Raw genomic sequence first — 19,754 nt, 5'->3', positions numbered from 1 at the left:
CTGTGGGGTCCAGCTTCATGTTTATCAATCAAGCATTTATTCATCATCAGTTGATAAGCATTTGTGTGCCAGCTACTAGGTGCTAAAGATACAAAAGTAAAAAATGAAACAGTGCCTGTCCAGAAAATTTGCATTTTAATAGGGGGATGTAACACATATAGCAGAGTGATGTCCAAGGAAGGGAGTTTTAATATAGGTCAGGGGTTCTTAACCTTTTCTATGTCATGGACCCCTTTCTTTGACAGTTTTGTAGACCATGGACCCTCCTCCCAGAATAATGCTTACAGTCTATATTCATAATGAAAGGAGATACCAAATTCCAGTTGGGGTGAGTGAAAATAAGGATGTAATTTTTCACATCCAAATCTTAAATTTATTCACAGATGCTTTGAGGATCTGGGGCCCCTGAATTAAGAACTCTTGGTCTAGGCAATCACAGGGAACATAAATGATATGGCAGTAGTAGATTGTTGCCTCCTTTCCAGCAGCAATGATATTATTATTTTTTTTTTTCAGAGCAAGAGGTAGAAAGGGGGAAGTACGTAGCAGACAGATGTCAAGATGCCCATGCTGGGTAGACCCTGGTGCCCTAGTGGATGTCAGGATGAGATGTTAAACATGATCTAGCACTGACTAGATATCATTGCTTAGTGTCTGAGCTGAATACTGCAACCCAGCAATGTACAATTAGAATCCAATATCTCAAAGTTGAAAGAGATTTTAGAGGTTATCTAGTACCACCTATACCACATATCATGGTATAAGCAGCAACTGCATTGAACCATAACCCTCTGTACAACATCCTTGACTTGACAAAAGTCATCTAGCATTTGCTTGAAAACGGCCAGTGATAGGTAGCTCACTACTTTTTCAGGCAATCCATTCCTAAATTGCATAGTTCTTATTGTTAGGATTTTTCTTTCCTCGCCAGCTTAGTTTAATGGATAGAGAAATAGTCTTGGAATCAGGAAGACCTGAATTCAAGTCCTGTCTCTGACATATGCTGTCTATGTGATCCTGGACAAGTTACTTTAACCTTTCATCCCTTGAGGCAACTTGTATAGTCTGTAAATGGCAAAGAAGGTGCTAATGTGTGCAGATGGAGGGAGTTTTCTCATCTGGGAGTTTCCTATATTAGCAAAATCACTGGTCTAGTCCCAAACCTTATCTCTAGCCAATCTTAATTTGCCTCTTTCCTACTTCCACCCATTGTTCCTCATCCTATTCTCTGTGGCCTAGTAAAACAAATCTATCCTCTTTTCTTTGAGACAGCATAGCCCTTTTAATACCATGATGTAAGATTTAGTCATGTCAAATCAATTAAGTAAGTTCTTACTATTTTCCAGGTACTGTGTTAAGCACCAGGGATATAAAGAATGGCAAAAAACAGCTCATACCCTCAAGGATCTTACAGACTAACGAGGGAGACAACATGCAAACAACTAGGGACAAACAATATATTTTAAGATACCTACAACAAGGAGGCCAATGTCACCAGGATAGTAGAGGGCATGGAAGACAGTAAGGTAGAAAGTTCAAAAGGGAACAAGTTATGAAGGACTCTAAGACCTAAAAAGAGGATTTCATGTTTGACATTGTAGGTAGAGTGTGGCAGTTTGAGGGGAAGGGAGGTGGTGTTAATATAGTCAGACCTGTGCTTTAGGAAGATCACTTTGATAAATGAGTGGAGGATGGACTGGAATGAGGAGAGGCTGGAGGCAGGGTTGCCATAATCTTAGGCATGAAATGAGGAAGATCAGATCTTGTGGGTCACTCGTGGACCTGATCAACAGGTTCCTGCTTGCAAGGAAGCCAGATAATCTTGTGCCTCACCCATGGAAAGATATTCGACACATAGTTATAGAGACCCAAAGGGTAGATGGTGAAATGTGTTAACATCACTGAGGCACCCTTCTCCCTGCTCCCCCAACAGAACTATATGTCCTGACAGGGAGTATAGTTGCTGCAATTTCAGACTTCAGGCCATTGTTTCCTCTCCCCTCAAGCTGTCTTCATGCCATTCCTGTCTCACAAAGGTCAAAACCAGTCTTCAGAGGTTATGGGAAGCTTCAAGTTGCATGGGGAAAAGTGTGCTGGGGGAGGAAGGGAGTGGGGAGCTAGAAGTAAAACAACTACTGCTGGCTGGGCCAAGGGGACCTAAAGAGGAACTGCATGTTGTCTAGTCTTTGCAGTATCCTTCCTCCTTGGCCACCTCTTACTCCACAGCTTCCTGTTTCAGGGCCTTCAAGTCCCTTTTACTCCATTCCACAGTCCTCTCTGTTCAAATCACCACAGTTGCCCAGGGAGCTATGGAAAATGGAGGTTTGTACAAAGAGGCAGGGAGTCTTACAAAGCCCCTTTGAGGGTGAGGTGGAGGATAGGGAGGTCATGTGGTAAACAGAAAATGCCCTGATTTTGGATTTGGAAGGGCTTGAGTTTCAGTCCCAGCTTTGACAATTTCCAGACCGTGTGACCTTAGGCAACTCTCAACTTGAGTTTCAGTTTCCTTATTTGTAAAGTTGGAATAAAACATATGGGTCTATGAGAAGAAATTGCTCTGCAAACCTTAACACATCATAAATTGGATTAGATGGTGATGAAAATCAATTCTCCACTGAAGTCCTCTAAAGTGTCTTAAACGGGTCTCCAAGATATTCAGTGAAGCTCAGCCCTTGGCAGGTTCCACCATGTGGAAAAGGCCGTGAACATGGGCCAACCTGGCTTGTATATCTGCTGTCCAAAGTCTAGTCTCAATAAGTTGGGAGAGGCATGTTATCATCAGAGAGTGGACCATCAAATGAAGAAATCTTTTGGCCAAAGCAACTCACCTGGAATACCTACTAAAGCCTGAAGAGGGTCCAATCTGTGTCAGTGGAAGGAGATCACTGGAACCTTTTAAGTATTACGGTGGAAGAGCTCTGAATTTGGATTAAAGTGATTCGGTTCTTCAAATTTTGGTTGTGGTACTAGATGTGTGATTTTGAGGAAGTCACTTCCCCTGTGTTGACCATAAGAGGTTGCACTAAATGCGGCTTTCCAACTCTAAAACTTATGATCCCATAACTACTGAGCTTGAAATAGACAGTGGACAAATCACATATTCTCTGAGCCTGTTTCCTCTACCGCAAAATGGGGATAACGGCAGGTGCATTACCTACCTTATGGCAGACGTTTTCTAAGGAACATGCTTTGTGAGGAAAGATGTTTTGGGAGAAAATGTGTAATTGTCGTTATCCTCCACAATCAACCTTCCACAGCAGCAAGATAGAAGGCGTTAAAGGGGCGGGGACACTGAAAGAGGTGGGGCCAAGAAGGGGAAGGCCGAGCAGGGTTTGCCGGAAGGATCCCGCTTGAGTACGTGGGAGACGGTGGAGTAAATGCTGAGTGGGGCGGGGCGGGGCGGGGCGGGGCGGGGCCAGCCAAGGTAGGGAGGAACCCTGTCCGCTTGCGCAGTGGGGGCCTGGAGGATTTTCTGGGGCTCCGTTTCACGAAGCCCGGGAGAGTGGAGGAGGTTGCACCGGCTCAGCATGAGCGGGTGTGCGGAGGCTGCCGCGGTGGCGGCGACCTTGCCCGGAGCGGGGGTCAGGGACGCGGGGGCACCTGGCCTGCGGCCGCCAATGGTGCCCCGCCAAGCATCCTTCTTCCCGCCGCCAGTGCCCAACCCGTTTGTGCAGGATGTGCGGATTAGTGTCGGCGGCCGAGTCGTGGTGAGAGGGAGGGGCTGCAGAGGGTTCAGGAGGAGAAAGGAGAAGGAAAGGTGGGAAGGGAGGGAGGAAAAGAGGGAGGGACACCTGGGCCTTGGGTAAGGCAGGTTGGAGGAACAGGGAAGGTCTGCGATGTGATAAAGATGCCAATCCGTGAAGAAGTGCGTGTGGGGAGAGGGCGGAGTGGAGGATGGTCAATATGTAATTATCTGAAAGGTGGGTCTATGACAAGGGAGGAGCCTGAGGGGCTTTTTTTTTTTTTAATACCAGCAAGGTAGTGTTGAGTTGTCCCATGGGGAGATGGTCAAAGCTTTATAATGGGTCCTGTTTAGGGGGTATGTGACTGGCAAGCTGTTGAAGGTATTTAATGGTGAGATTTTGCAGTAGAATTTGGGGTTATGAATCTGTGATAAAGGAAGATGTGAACCTAAAGCTATGAAAATGTGTATTTGTATTCCCTGTGTTTAACATGTGCTTGGCACATCGTTAATACAATGTTTATTGATTGACTGAAAAGGAAGGTGGATGTAATAAGTGAACTAGGACCAGAATTTGGAAAGACTAAGTAGGCAAGACATTCAATACAATTTAGTAGGCTGCATTTAAAGGTGAATGATGCCTGATTAGCCACCTCCAACTCAGAAAATAATGGTATTTCTTGGCTTTACCATGCCATAGATGCATAGTTATGTATTTGATGAAAGTTTCCTTTTTTTCACTTTTTTTTAAACTGCAGCTTTTCACAGTTACACACCCTGGACTTCCTCTTCGGTAAATTTGGTGATCTGAGGAAAAGATAGGCCTATGTAATCTGTATTTGTAATGTTGGTTCTGCATGCACAAGTGACAGCAATTTTTTTGCTTCCCTTAAATAATACTTTGCTTTAAGTCATGCACAGTAATTTAATTATTGTACATCAATACATATGGCGTGTGAAAACTGAACTCTGCAGTGAATGACTTTGTTTTGGTGAAAAATTCCAAGTGTTCAGTTATTTAGTCATTTCATATCATTTAGATGTGTTGGAGGGGATTGCAGATGAGTGCATAAAGGGAGGAAGAAGAAGACGATGGGATAATTTTTTTTAAAATGAGGTTTTGAAAGGTTTTTTTTCTCTGATTTTATAGCTGATGAATGGGGAAAAAAAACTTTTCACTTTCTACACTTAACAGGAAATATATAGTGGTCATCATTTCAGTATTGCAATATTAATTCTTCAGGTATATTAATATTTTCATTTATTGTTAAAATGTTGTGATATTTGTCGTTTATGTTGTATATATGTGCCTATGTATGACACAAAGGCATAGTTTGTAAGGCTTTGAGAAATCAGTTCTCAGGAGGTTAAATAAAGGAGGGAGAAGATCCCGAAGACATGGAACAAAATCTTAAGAGTTTATAATTACTTTTTTTTCTTAAAAAGGTCCAATTTTTATTAGAAAATCAAAATGGCTTTATAAATAGACTTCGATCATTCAAGAATTCTCTAAACTTCAGTGCTAGAAGGGAAACAGCACGAAAATGAGATTGAGTATCCAAACAGGCTAGCAGGTTAGTTAGAAAAAGGTGAAATTTTATAGAGATCATTGTGAAGCCCCATGCTTAGATTAAAAAAAAAAAAACGACTTCATGAATATAAAATTGGGAGTTGTGTCTAGACACCAATTCATCTAAAGATCTGGAGATTTGAGTGGACTGGAAGCTAAACATGTGTCAACGGTGATCTGATGGCCAAAAAAGTCCCGTATCATCTTAGCCAACATTAAAAGAACTATAGCTATTGTCCATAATAGGGGAGATGTACTCTGTGTGGTATCATGGAAAGAGCATTGGCTTGGAATCAGGTTCTACAATTTACTACCTGTGACTTTGAGTAAGTCATTTCACTTCTCTAGAATTTAGTTTCTTTATCTATAAAATTAAGGTGTTATCCTAGATAATGACTAAGGTTTCTTCCTGCTTTAAATACTGTGATGTTGTGCTCTGGTCAGTCCATGTGTAGAGAGTATTGTGTTCTGACCAAAGAAGGTCATTGATAAGCTGGATAGGAACTTGACCAGAAGTTTATATATATATATATATATATATATATATATATATATACATATATATATATATATATGTATATATATATATATGTATATATGTATATATATATGTATACACACACACATATATATGTATATATATATATGTATACACACACACATATATATGTATATATATATATAAATTACTTTTTAAAAAGGCAGTCTAGAGAACATCAATAAATAATGATCTATATACCTAATTTCCCACTTATATATATGAATATATATATATATATGTATATATATATGGAATTATTATGAGACTAATCTCCATATACATTGAGGCTGTCCTTGTTAAGAGTATTGGAAAGAAAGAAAGACCATATTCCACAGTAGACCACATTTTTGCCATTGAACAATTGGCTGAAAGATATAGAGAATAAAAAATCCCACTGTGGCTATTCTTTTTGATAATAAAAAATTCATTTAATTTGTCGGAATGCCTTAAAAGCTCTTCTTCAACAGGATGTACCAACATTTGTGCAAGCATATTTGAAAAATTTAACAGAGATATCCTTGTTTGATGGACCTCTGGATTACTAATATCATGCATAGCACAAAACAGAGATGTATGTGTTGTCTTTTCTCTTTACATGTCATATTCCTCCACTAGCATCCCTAAGAACAAAGATTTTGTTTGTGTTTGTGTTTGTGATTCTATCCTCAGCACTTAGCATTGTCTGTCAGTCAATAAACATTTATACAAACGAAGTATAAAAGATAGTTCCTACTTTAAAGGAACATATTGTCCTTGGGAAGCTGCCATTAAATGATTAATAAATGCACTATTTATATTCTCTGATGATTTCCATTATCACCAAGGTAGAGATCCAGCACTGAGTACAAGTGAAAGAGGGATTCCTTATATTTGAGTAGGTCTTCCAAATAATATTGTTTCTGTATGATGTTGTGCTGACTGCATCAAGCCCTAGGACACCACAGAACCTTCTTGTCTGAGATCCATTATCACCCAAAACAGCTTAGCCTAACCATGCAGAGAATAAAAAATAATGAGAAGTTCTATTTTTTAGATTGTGATATATAGTTATATGAGTAATCTGTAGAGTTTATCCATCAGTATACATAGTTTGAATAGACAATGAAAATGAACAATGACTTGGCCTCAGACTGGAACAAGAAGCTGGCTTCCTTGCCTTTGGGAAATTGCAGAGGGTTTTTTTTTTTTAAATAATCCTTTACTCCACTTTTCTCTCTGAAACAAAACCGCTTCTTTTTAATACCTGTGTTTTTTCCAGTGATTACATACGGCTGTAAGTCACACACAACACTCTCCAAATAAATGGCATTCATTGAGAGAGAGAAAGGGAGAGGGAGAAGGGAGAGAGAGAGAGGGGGAGAGAGAGAGAGAGAGAAGAGAGAGAGAGAGAGAGAGAGAGAGAGAGAGAGAGAGAGAGAGAGAGAGAGAGAGAGAGAGAGAGAGAGAGATTTGGAAAGGGAGAGGAAGAGAAAAAGGAAGAGGGAGAGAAAACCCTCAAAGGTAAAGAAAAATGCACAGGACAGTGCATTAATTAAGGATTAGTAGGCACTGTTCTAGGATTTGTGGATGAATAATAAGGTCAGTGCTTATCCTCAAGAAACCTACAATTTAATGAAAAAAGATTTCATAGGAAAGAATGATGGAAAGGGGGAGGGGAGAGGAGACTAGAGGGAAGTAGCAGAAGTGTCCTGAAGGGCTAGGCCTCAGCAGCAGACAGCAACATTTCACCTATCAGAGCTGAGGAATTTAGGGGCCAGTCGAGAGCTAGAAGGTTCCAAATAACAGGGCATTTAGTACAACCCTCTTATTTAACCAAAGAGTAAACTGAGACCCAAGGAGTATAAGTGATTTGTTCAAGGTCATACAGATATTAATCAACAGAGGTATGGATTTGAACTCAGGCCCTCTGATTCCAGAGCCAGTGCTCTTTTGACTTTATCAGTCTGAATGAAGGTCACCCAAAGGGCAATGAAGTGACCTGTGGTGGCCACAAGCAAACCATAATACATGACAAGCAAAAGAAAGTATGAAGAATGTCACTAAAGAAATATATTAAGAAAAATGAGCCAGTCATATGCAAAAACTATGAAAAGAACATGAAGAAAGCCTTCAGCATGTTAGATGGACTCCTTGGAGTAAACTTAGTGGGGGCCATGGACTGGAATTGCGAAGTTGGAGAAGGGATGGCTGATGGGTTTGCCTTATTGGATGTTATACCCTCGTAGGAGAAATCACAGGTCCATTAAGTGTTAGAGTATATGTGCTTCATTCACTCTGTAAATCTTGAAGCTGGATAATACTGTTAATGGTCTTGCAGTATTGGTAATCAGACTCTCATTATCTCATGCCTGGACTATCACAGTAGCCTGATGATTGATCTCTTCCCCACTCCAGTCCATCTTCCACTCAGCTATCAAATTAATCTTCCTTAGGCTCAGATCAGACCATGCCACTCTCCCTATTCAACAAATTCCAATGTCTCCTTATCATCTCTAAGATAAAATATAAAATCTTCTGTTTGGCATTCAGAGCCCTTTACCATCTAGCTGCCTCATACCTTTTCATTCTCCTTACACTTTACTTCCCATCAAGTACTCAGTGATTCAGTGACACTGACCTCCTTACTATTCTTCCAAAAAGACTCTCCCTATCTCCAGACTCTGGGCGTTTTGACTGGCTGCTCTCTACTCTGGGAATACTCTCCCTCTTCATTTTCACCTCCTGGCTTTCCTGGCTTCCTTCAGGAGCCAACTAAAATCCCACCTTCTACAAGAAATCTCTCTGAATAGTGCTTTACCTCTGCTGACTATCTCCAATTTATACTAAATTGTATGTAGCTTGTTGTATATGTAGCTATTTTCATGTTGTTTACGTCAGTAGACTGTGAGCTCCTTGAAAACAGAAACTGTTTTTGCCTTTCTTTCTATCCTTGGCACTTGGCACAATGTCTGGCATAGAGTGTGTGCTTAAAAACGTTTGACTGACTGAGACTGATCGTAATTTGAATGTTTGACATCCCAAATAACCAAGAGACTGAAGCAGCCCCATTAAACAAACTGTCCTGCACACTAAAACAATTTGGATAAATGGAAAGTAGCATTATTTAGAACTGTATTGTTTAGATTTAGTACTGGAAAGGAACTTAGAAGCTACCTAATTCATTCCCCTCATTTTATAAATGAGGAACTGAGACCCAGAAAGTGACTTACCCATGATGTGAGAAAGCCCCCCAATGCAATGAGTGGACAGTTTACTGGAGGACTAGACAAATGATGGACACTCTGCGATGTCATAGATGAGATGTGACTTGTATTTTTAGATGGCGTGACCATGCTGCTGACATCACAGATCTACTGAAATACTTAAGTGATGTAGGCAGATTTGAATAAGCACATTTCATAGGTTGCCTTGCTTGGTGACTGGTCAGTGCACTTAACCTCCCCCTGCCCTAGCCTCAGTTTTCTCTTTGGTAAAATGAGAATGATAAAATCTATAATACTTCACTGGGATGTTGTGGGGAAAATACTTTGTTAACTCTAAAGTGCTAGGTAAATGTAGGGTATTGTTACTATGGGTTTAAGAACTTTGGTCACCTATGTCTAATACAGAAATAAGCTCTGCCTCTTCCTTGACTAAATTCTGTACTACATCATATAATCAAAAGTGTCGCAGTTTTTATTTCTTCTATAGCTGAGGAAAATCAAATTGGAGTGTAATGGAAATATTAGTAAGACAGATGATACAGCTTGGTTTTTTTGACTATCCATCCCTGCATTCCTAAAGGGAAGTTCAGGGAATATTTGTTCTTGCTTAAGATTTTTCAGTGTTTTGTTGATCTCCAGGTTAAATTGCTCTATTCACTATTATTTGTCACAATGGCTTTTGTACATCAAACTTACATGATATAAGCTGTATTTTCAAATCAAAGTTCAGTGTCTATCATTTTCTGGTCTTCTATGAAGGACCTTTTTATGACTAATATGTTTTCTGTAGTATATGGAATTGCACTCAATGAGTGGCCTGAAGTATCATTCTAACTGTCCACATAATTCATGGTATTTAACTGCTTTAGATGATATCATACTTTGCTGCTTTCTTAACTAATCCTTTGGATGATAATGGTCTTTGATAGACTAACATTATATTTGATCCTACTCATTGGGACTAGTACTATAGCAATTGTATAGGTTGGGGCAAAAAGTAAGAATTTAATAATGACGTAGATAACTAATATGTCTTTGAGGTATATGCCAATTGATCATTGGGCTCAAAGACTCGTGGGGATAGGTGAAAGTTGCTACGTAGTGTGTGTGAGATAGAGATAATACACACAATTAATATAGTTTGGGTATATTTTAGTAAAGACAACATAAGAAGAGTGGAAAGCTTATGAGTAAGAACTTTAAAAGGATATAAAGTTGTTCATCAATATTTGTATTATAGTATCTCATATAGTAATTATATAGAAGAATGGCAACATGATAGAGCTGATAGCTTGTCTCAGTCAATATCTTTCACCATATTCCATAAAAATCCAAAATGGAAACAAGACCTGAAAATTAAGGATCATGCCATAAAAAAATTAGAAGAGAAATATCATATATCTTTTATAGCCATGAGTAAAGAGAGCATGATTACTTACCTGAACAAGGAATAGAAGCAATTATGGAAGATAAAATAGATACTTTTACTCATATGGAATTCAAAAGCTTTTGCGGAAACAAAATTAATGTATCTAGGATAAGATAGGGCAGCTAGGTGGTACAGTAGATAGAGTGTCAGGCTGAAGAGTCCAGTAGACCTGAGCTCCAGAAAACCTGGCCTCAGACACTTATTAGTTGTGTGACCGTGAGCAAGTCACTTAACTCTGTTTACCTCAGTTTCCTCATCTGCAAAATGAGCTGGAGAAGAAAATGGCAAGCTACTCCAGTATCTTTGCAAAGAAAACCCCAAATAGGGTCACAGAGAGTTGGGCATGACTGAAATGACTAAACAACGACAACCACAAGGAATAAGAAGAGAAGTGGTTGAATGGAAAAAAAAAATCTTTGTATTAAATTCCTCAGATAAGACTTCAGTATACGAGATATGTAGACAGCTAACAACCAGAAAAGACCAAAAGCCGTTCCTCAAGCGATGCAGGGTCAAAGGATATGAACAGACAGTTTGTATAAGAATTGAAAATTAACCATACTAAAGAAAGCTCCAAATTTTTAATGAGGGAAATACAAAAGAAAACAATACTAAGGTTTCACTGTACATCTATCAAAATGGCAAGAATGACCCCCATAATGAGAATAGTCACTATTGGTGGGGGTATGTGGATAGACAGATACATTAATACATTGTTGGCAGAGTTGTGACTTAGTATAACAATTCTGAAAGTAAGTTAGAATTATGCAAATAAAATAACTAAAATGAACCCTTTGAACTAGAGATTACAATGCTAGACATATTCCCCAAGGAGTTCAGTGACAATGAAAGACTGTATTTAAATACCAGCACATTTTATGACATCAAAGAACTGGAAACAAACCAGATTTCCATCATCTGGAGAATGGCTAAACAAATTGTGGAATGTAATAACATATTAATGTACTGTAAGAAATAACAAATAAGATACATGCAGAAAAGCATGAAAGGACATTAAAAAAGACATATGAACCGATGCAAAGCTTAGCCAAAAATTCCAGTTTACACAATGACCACAGCAATGTAAATGGAAACATCAAGGAGTTCAAAACAAAACAACAACAACAACAACAAAAAACACTGAGTGGTTTAAAATTACAAAGAAAAAGGTTGGCCTCCAAAGAAGATATATGAGAAGATATCTCCCCACACTCCTTAGAGTTAGAGCGTCTACCGACATGTAACTCTACCTTTAATGTCATTTTTAAATGTATTTATTAATTTTGCTGATTTTTTTCTTGTCTACATTTTTCTTTCTCCCCCCCCAAAAAATTTATTTAATATGAGGGATGGCTCTTGAGGCAGAGGAGGGCAGGGAGGGAGGAAGAATATAAGAAGAAATATAGATCATGTAAAAATAAAATATATTTTTAAAAAGTTAAAAAAATGTTCTTGGGCTAAGAAAGAACTGTGTTCAAGTTCTATTTTTTTTCACATATTGGTCCTGTGACCCTGAGAAAGTCAACTTCTCAGTGTCCCAGGCAATCCTATAACTGTAACTTGCAGAACAGATATTGATCTTCATTAGTAGAGTGAATTTTCTTTTTGGAAGTTCCTTATACTAATGAAATCACAGGCCTAATCCAACAAATAAATTACACAGAGATTATTTTAAATTATAGCAGTTCTCTTTAAGGCAATAGCTGGTGCACATTTCCATTTTATAGCACAGTTTCATGAGCTTTGCTGTCAAAACAATTTCCATTTATTCATTTTTATCAACTTTAAATTTCAGATTTTCCTTTTGGGAAGTATTTTGCTTCCAATCCGTGCCATGTGTGTTGCATTGATTTTGATAATGGCTTGGCCGTTTGCTGCAGTTGCAACGGTAGGCTTACCAGAAAAATTGACACATCCAGTTGCAGGTTGGAGGAGGTAAGCAATACTTATGGCTAAACGTTAAGTGCTTGAGGAGTAAGAAAAACCTACCCAAGCTCAGTCAGTATGCCAGTTTTATCTAAATGCCATACCTAAATGGATAGCTAAGTGGTGTAGTAGATAGAGTGCTGAGTCTGGAGTCAGCAAGGCCTGAACTCAAAACCAGCCTCAGATATTGGCTAACTGCATGATCCTAGGCAAGTCACTTAAACTCTGTCTCAGTTTCCTATAGTTTTAAAATGGGTATAATTATAGCACCTACCTCCTAGAGCTGTTGTGAAGATTGAATGAGATAGTATTTGTAAAGTGCTTAGCACAGTGAGTGGCACATAGTAGGCAGTATATGAATGCTAGCTATCATCATTGTTGTTGTCACCATCATCATCATCACCTTTATCATTGTTTTATTTTTGCAAAGAATTAATCTAGCCTTAATACCTTGCAACAATGAGTCTTATTAAATATAATACAGCTGTTTTTGTAGTAAATATAACAATATGATATAAAGTTCTGCTCTCTAAATTTTTGCCAAAACAGGATAATGGTTCTAAAAAAATATTCAATTAGTATTTACAATGCTATTTGGATTACCACAAATCCAAACTTTCCTGTACATTTCCTTAGTTTTCTAACATGTCTTAGTTTATCTCCCAAAGCCACATTCTTTTCATTTTTGTTCTACTTGAGTTTTTGCCATGGCCTTGCAGAGGTAGATAGCTGTATTTCCAGAATGGCATAGTACATCTGGGGAGGAGGAGAAAATCATGACTCATTTTTTCCCCTAGCCCTATGCTTTTTAGTAGATGTCCCTTCCAAATAGTAAATTCTAAGAGACTAAAGTAAATAGCAGGTGTGTCCAAAAAAGTAATCATTCTGATTTTTAAAAAATTCAATATTCCAGGACTAATCCATACACATAAGTTGTGTACCTTTCAAAGTGAATGGTCACTGATCAAAAATTTTAAGCTTTAGAATTCTGATTTTATTATTTTTGGAACTCTTCCTTTGGTCATGCATTCAGAATCAATGGCAAATTCTTTTGAATGGTTCAAGAATGGTTCAAGTCTTGGTGGCGAATTTTTATCTTAGGAGGGTAGACTTGATTTTTGGAAGCTCCTACAAATCTTTTAAAATCACATCTGATGAATAAGATGGGTATTAAGTGTTTTTGATTTGTTAGTTTATCTGTCTACCAGAAATGGGGTATGTCTCTAAAGTTGTTAATGTGACAGATTTTCCCCCCAAAATAAACAAGCATATCATAACTTAGATTTAGAGCAACAAATGAATATTATCCTTAAAGCAAACACTTTGGGAGATTACTTGACACTAATCATTTTAAGAGCTCCTATTTGGAAATTACTTTCAGAGGCATTTTGGATTAGATCCCTGGTAGAAATCCTCTCTTGTTACTCTGTAGTCACACCTTGTATATTTTTGCTAGTTTTAGACACTTGCCTAGGGCACTAAGAGATTAAATGATTTACTTAAGTTCACTGAGGCCAGTTCTATGGCTGTTATGCCAAACTACTTCTGGGTGCTCCCTAGGACATCCCTCTAAGGCTATTATTAAGTTGCAGAGAAGGTGCTGATCAACACTGGGAAAAAGAAATTCCACAAATTTCCAGTGAAATTACAGGTCCATTACTGATCCCTATTTTTGATATGTTGTAATGCTTTGAATTTCTTACTAACACTTGAGAATGAAAGTCATCTTGTTACTGGCATCAACTAATAAAACTAATTATATTCTCTTTACATTTATTTTTTGAAAGGGCACTTACTCACCCAGCCCTGAAATTTCTAGGTCGTGCTATGTTCTTTTTAATGGGATTCCTGGTTAGAGTAAAAGGAAAAATAGCAAGTCCAGTGGAAGCACCGATTTTTATTGTAGCTCCTCACTCAACCTTCTTTGATGGAATTGCTTGTGTTGTTGCTGGATTACCCTCTATTGTTTCAAGAACTGAGAATGCACATGTCCCACTGATTGGCAGTAAGTATTGTAGGTAACATAAGTGACTTATGCTTTTGTGTTCACGTTTAAAAATTAAAAAGGATTATATGATTTGTTGACTAACTTTTCATTTTGAAAAGATTATTTAGGGAACATTACATTTTTGAAAATGATATTTACCTATTGTGTCTATTTTACTGTACATCATTTAAATCTGATCCAGTCTACTATTGTACCTTTTTGTAATTAGAATTCTTGATTTATCAGGTAGCATTAAATAATTTTCAAAATAACCCCAAATTGACAGCCCCATGATATTGACACAATTAATGTAGTCTTGAATGAATTTCTCTTCAAGATAGGGAGGGAATGAGACAGAGATCAGTGATCCAACTGGTGTATGAAATTTTCCTTAATGCTTATGCTTTCTTCATTATTGCCTACAAAAACCTCCACAAAGGGCCAATATTTATTTTTCAAAATGACATAAAATAAGTAGTAAAAAAGCCAATAAATGTTTACTGCCATAAAATATAATAATGAAGTCAGTGAAATGTTTTTCCCACAAGGAGCTGTGGTGTCTCCCTAAGGCACCTGTCTCTGAGTAACTGCTCTCTGTTTTCATCTCGTATGTGACTGCTTAGATTGCTCAGGAGGAGTGCTGTTGGTGCTTCCTGCTTTGTCATGTAAATAATAAAGATAATTTTTTTCTTTGTGATTTGGTAGATGAGAAAGCTGACCTGGGTGTCAGGTAGATTTAAGTTCAAGTCTGTACTCTGAGGTATCCTGGCCGTGTGACCAAGAGCAGGTCCCTTTACTTATAAATTGCTGAGAAGGTACTGATCCAAATTGGTGAAAGAGGCTCCTTCTCTAAAAAATTAAATAAATTTGTGTGCTATACTAGATGTTTTACTCATAGTCTGAAGGAGATATTGCTGTCAAATATCTAAATGAAATCTTTTGTGTAAATCCACATTTTCATTAAATCTTTGTAGTACATCTTGGTATTGAATTTAAATTTAGCATTAAGTAAGAAAAAGTCACTGTGTGCTTATTAAAAAATTGTTTTAGCTACTTTTTATCTTCTTTTACCTTCCTTTTCTCAAGCCAATTAATGCAATATAATTTTTTGGTTAAATATCTATTTTGTTCGTAGAAATGGAACCTAAATTCCTTGAATTGGAAGGTTTCTTTTCCACCCCCCCCAAAAAAAAGGAAAACACTAATTCCTTTTGATAGGCTGATGTAAAAATGTTTATGTATTTTGTTGTTGTTGCTAGTTTGACTCATTTGTTGCTTAGCTTACTACCTTCTACCCAAGAACATTATCTGTGGTTTTTTAACTTGTTTTAAAAGGAGTATTAAGAGCTATTCAGCCAGTACTGGTGTCCCGTATAGACCCTGATTCTCGGAAGACCACAATAAATGAAATAAGAAAAAGAGCCACTTCAAGAGGTGAATGGCCACAGGTAGAAATATATTCACTTCTCTTCAGAACCTGCCTTTTAAGAGTTTGTAGAGTTATTAATTTATGTATTAGTTTGCATTTGATAATACTTAATATACTTATTTGATTTTTAAAATGTTTTATTGATTTTTTAAAAAACATAACTATCACTTTCTACTGACTCTTCCCCTATTAAAAAGCAAACAAAAAATAGAATCCTCCTTTTGTAAAAAAAAAAAAGTTTAGTAAAGCAAAAGGACATATCAGTTATATATGAAAACATCTGCCTTATTCTTACCTCCAGGCTGCTGCCTCCTTGATCATCATTCTTCTGGAGTTGTAATTGGTCACTATATTGATCAGAGTTCAGAAGTCTTTCGGTGTTGTTTTTATGTAGTCATCAATGTAGTCAGTGGTGTTGAACTCAAATAGAAATTAATTCCTTTAGGCTGCATACTGACTTAGAAAAGCCTAATTAACATTATCTTTGTTGTGTTGTGTTTTATTTTTTATTTTTTATTACATTTTAATCTGGTTTGGGCAGCTTGTAAGAGTTTGTGGCTGCTGGCAACCAGCTACCTGAGTTTCACAGCTCTGATGTCAGTTGTCCTGGTTCTGCTTACTTTACTCTCCATCAATTCATACAAGTCTTTGAGTTCTTCATATTCATCATTGTTTTTGACATAAACATATTCTACTGCATTCATATACCTTAATTTTTTCAGCCATTTGCCAGTAGATGACCATCTATTGTTTCCAGTTCTTTGCTACTACAAAAATTGCTGCTATCAGTATTTTGTGTATATGGTACCTTTTCATCTGTCTTTGATCTCTTTGGAGTATATGCTTGTGGTTACATCTCTGGGCTAAAGTACATATATGTACACTTAAAGCACTTTAAAAATCATAATTCTAAATTGTTTTGTAAAGTAAATTGATCAGTATAAAGCCCTAGCAACAGTGCATTAGCATACCTGTCTTTCCACAGCCCCTTCACCATTTACCATTTTCACCTTTTTGTCGTCTGCTGATCTGATGGCAGCTAGGTGGTGCAATGGATAGAACGCTTGGCCTGAAGTCAGGAAAACCCAAGTTCAAGTCCAGCCTCAGATACTTACAAGCTGTGTGACTCTGGGCAAGTAACTTAACCGTGTTTGCCTCAGTTTCCTCATCTGTAAAATGACCTAGAGAGAGGAAAGGCAAACCACTCCAGTATCTTTGCCAAGAAAACTCAAATAGGGTCAGAAAGAGTCAGACATGACTGAAATAACTGAACAATAACAACAAAAGATCTGATGGATGTGAGCTGAAACCTCAGAGTTTTCTTTTCTTGTTAGTGATTTGAAACATTCTTTCATAATGTTGTTATAGGCTTGCATTTATTCTTTTAACCATTGCCAGTTAATATCCTTTAACCATTTATCCGTTAGGAACTATCCTTTATTCTTATATATTTGTATATTATTTACTATATACCATGGATATCAGACCTTTACCTGATATATTTGTTGTAAAGATTTTACTATTTGTCTTCTTATTCTAGCTACATTGATTTTATTTGTTCAAGGGTTTTTCAATTTAATGCAATCTGTGCTTACTAGATTTTTAAGTAATATTCTCTACATTCTTGGCAGAGCAAGTAAATGACAAATGCTTTATAGTCATTGATAGATTAGACATTTCTTGATAGCAGAGACTACATTTTTTTCTTCTTTCTATACTCCTCAACATGCATCAAATGTTTTGTACATAGTAGGTGTTTAATATATGTTCGTTGATTTGAATTAATAGTGTGGTCCCTTCCTTTGATACATCAAGGACTTGAATTAAAAATATTTTTAAATCCTAATGTTCTTTGGATATATTTTTATTCTGAACTATAAAAAGTCCTCTAAAGATAACATTTTGGATCTAATTGCCACAAAAGAGACCTTGATTCTGAACTGGGTGCTTTCTAGTTTTTCAGTATGTAATGATTAAATTGATAAATATGAATCAAATATGTGTGTTCTGAAACATATGTATACATGTATATCAATAAATCAAATGTGTTCTGAAACATATTTACTTATTTTTAATCATTCATTCTGCTCTTCTTGTTTTGGGAAGATGGTTTTTGGATGAAAGAAAAATGTTGCCTTGGACCAATAGTGCTGATTTCACTGAGTTCTAGGCCACACCGTTACTCAACATCTATTTGTTGTTGGACATGAATTTGTAGAATCATAATCTTAACTTAAATCTGGCCTCAGACACTTACCATCTGTGTGACCGTGGGCAAATCACTTAACCCTGTTTGTCTCAGTTTCCTCATCTTTCAAATGAGCTGGAGAAGGGAAGGGCAAATCACTCGGGTATCTTTGCCAGGGAAACCCCAAATGGGGTCAGGAAGAGTCAGACACGACCAAGACAACCAAACAGCAACACCGGCAAGCAACTGAAATACTGCTTTAATATTGCCACATCGGTGTTGTCAGGAACCATTTTTAATGAGAGGATGAAAGTTGTGCTTATTTATTATTTTCATTTTGCAAATGGCTTATTAGGCCACTAGGCAGTATAGCAGAAAGAATGCTGGACTTTGAATCAGGAAGACTTGAGTTCAAGTTCCCCTTCAGTTACTTACTAACTACATGACCCCAAGTCACTTAACCTTTCTTTGCCTCAGTTTCCTCATCTGTAAAATAAAAAATAGCACTTACCTCACCAGGATCGTTCTGAATATCAAATGAAATCATATAGCTAAAGTGCTTAAAACATGATATAAACATTAGTTGTGTATTAGAAAGTAGTATTCTATGTGTTGTCTTGCTCAGTAAAACATTTTATGAGCATTTTAAACATTGGTTTTGAGGCATATGTGATAAAAGGTTACTACAGTTTCTGAAAGGGAAAGCTGAAGTGAAGAACTAAGAAATTGTTTGACAAGATATTATAAAGGTAGAAGGAAAACTAGAACACACTCATTTCAGTGCAAGTCTTATTGTTTCAAGTTAGCTTGAGTCATTATTATTAACAATGACAGCATTTTTGAGTGCTAGCTATGTGCAAGATTCAGAAACCTTGTTATGGTAGTCAAAGATTCCACCATCATTACTACCTTTCAGAGGGAAACTGAAAGAAAAATCAGTGACTTCTGTCCAATCTCATGTGTTATCCTTTACTTTTTTAGAGCATTTAAAAAATGGAACTGACAACAATTATGTAGTAGTAAGCGAAACAAAATGCTAATCTGTTAATGAGATTGAAATAATAAATATATTCCTTGCTCTCTCAAGTTACTAGTCTTCCCAGAAGGCACCTGCACTAACCGTAGCTGTCTGATCACTTTTAAGCCAGGTGAGTGAATTTTAATAGTTTATTTTGACAAATAGGTCTAAAACTGGTGGAAGGGGCATAGATTTTCAAGCTATCATGGCCTTTAGAGATGGTTTGGCCCTCATTTCAAAGATGAGGAAACTGAAGCTGCATTACTCAACCTTATATAGGTAAGTAGTAAGTGACAGAATTAAGATTCAAATCCAAGTCTTCTAACTAAAAATCTAGAGTCCTTTTTACTATACGATGTTGCCATTTCAAATGAATTGATAATAACCCATGAAACTGAATAATAACTTCAAAAGCCTTTACAATTCTGATTAATACAGTGACCAGCCAGGATTCCAGGAGAGACATGATGAAGCAGACTCCCCACCTCAGTACAGAAAAATGATGGACTCATAATGCAGATGGGAATATATTTTGGGGGGACTTGTCCAAATGAAGAAGAATTTATTTTGCTTGACTATAAATTTTTCAATAGGGGTTTTGTTTTTTTTTTTTCCTTTCTTGGTGGAATTAGAAAGGAGAGTGAGTGGGGAGGAAAAAGAGGATTTTTGTTGATTGAAAAAAGAATTTAATTTAAAAAAATATGAAATAGCTATTGGATGTTTATCTGAATATTTATATCCAGAAAAAGTGTTCAGGCCTTGTAAAGGACAAAATTTATTG

At 37.1% G+C, this 19,754-nt stretch overlaps 1 protein-coding gene across 1 annotated transcript in view; it reads left to right on the top strand.

The window, feature by feature from the left end:
• Positions 1 to 3,428: 3,428 nt before the first annotated feature.
• LPCAT2 (lysophosphatidylcholine acyltransferase 2) overlaps positions 3,429 to 19,754 on the top strand; it is a 92,954-nt gene continuing 76,628 nt past the window's right edge. The window contains exons 1-5 of the mRNA XM_020985197.2: positions 3,429 to 3,707; positions 12,221 to 12,360; positions 14,139 to 14,356; positions 15,674 to 15,786; positions 19,043 to 19,103. Coding sequence (XP_020840856.1) covers positions 3,528 to 3,707; positions 12,221 to 12,360; positions 14,139 to 14,356; positions 15,674 to 15,786; positions 19,043 to 19,103 — 712 coding nt within the window. The 5' untranslated portion in view covers positions 3,429 to 3,527. The remainder of the gene's footprint in view (positions 3,708 to 12,220; positions 12,361 to 14,138; positions 14,357 to 15,673; positions 15,787 to 19,042; positions 19,104 to 19,754) is intronic.

Source organism: Phascolarctos cinereus, unplaced genomic scaffold (genome assembly GCF_003287225.1).
Source record: "Phascolarctos cinereus isolate Bilbo 61053 unplaced genomic scaffold, phaCin_HiC Scaffold_2;HRSCAF=192, whole genome shotgun sequence".
Taxonomy (NCBI): domain Eukaryota; kingdom Metazoa; phylum Chordata; class Mammalia; order Diprotodontia; family Phascolarctidae; genus Phascolarctos; species Phascolarctos cinereus.
This window is presented reverse-complemented; position numbering and strand designations above follow the sequence as displayed.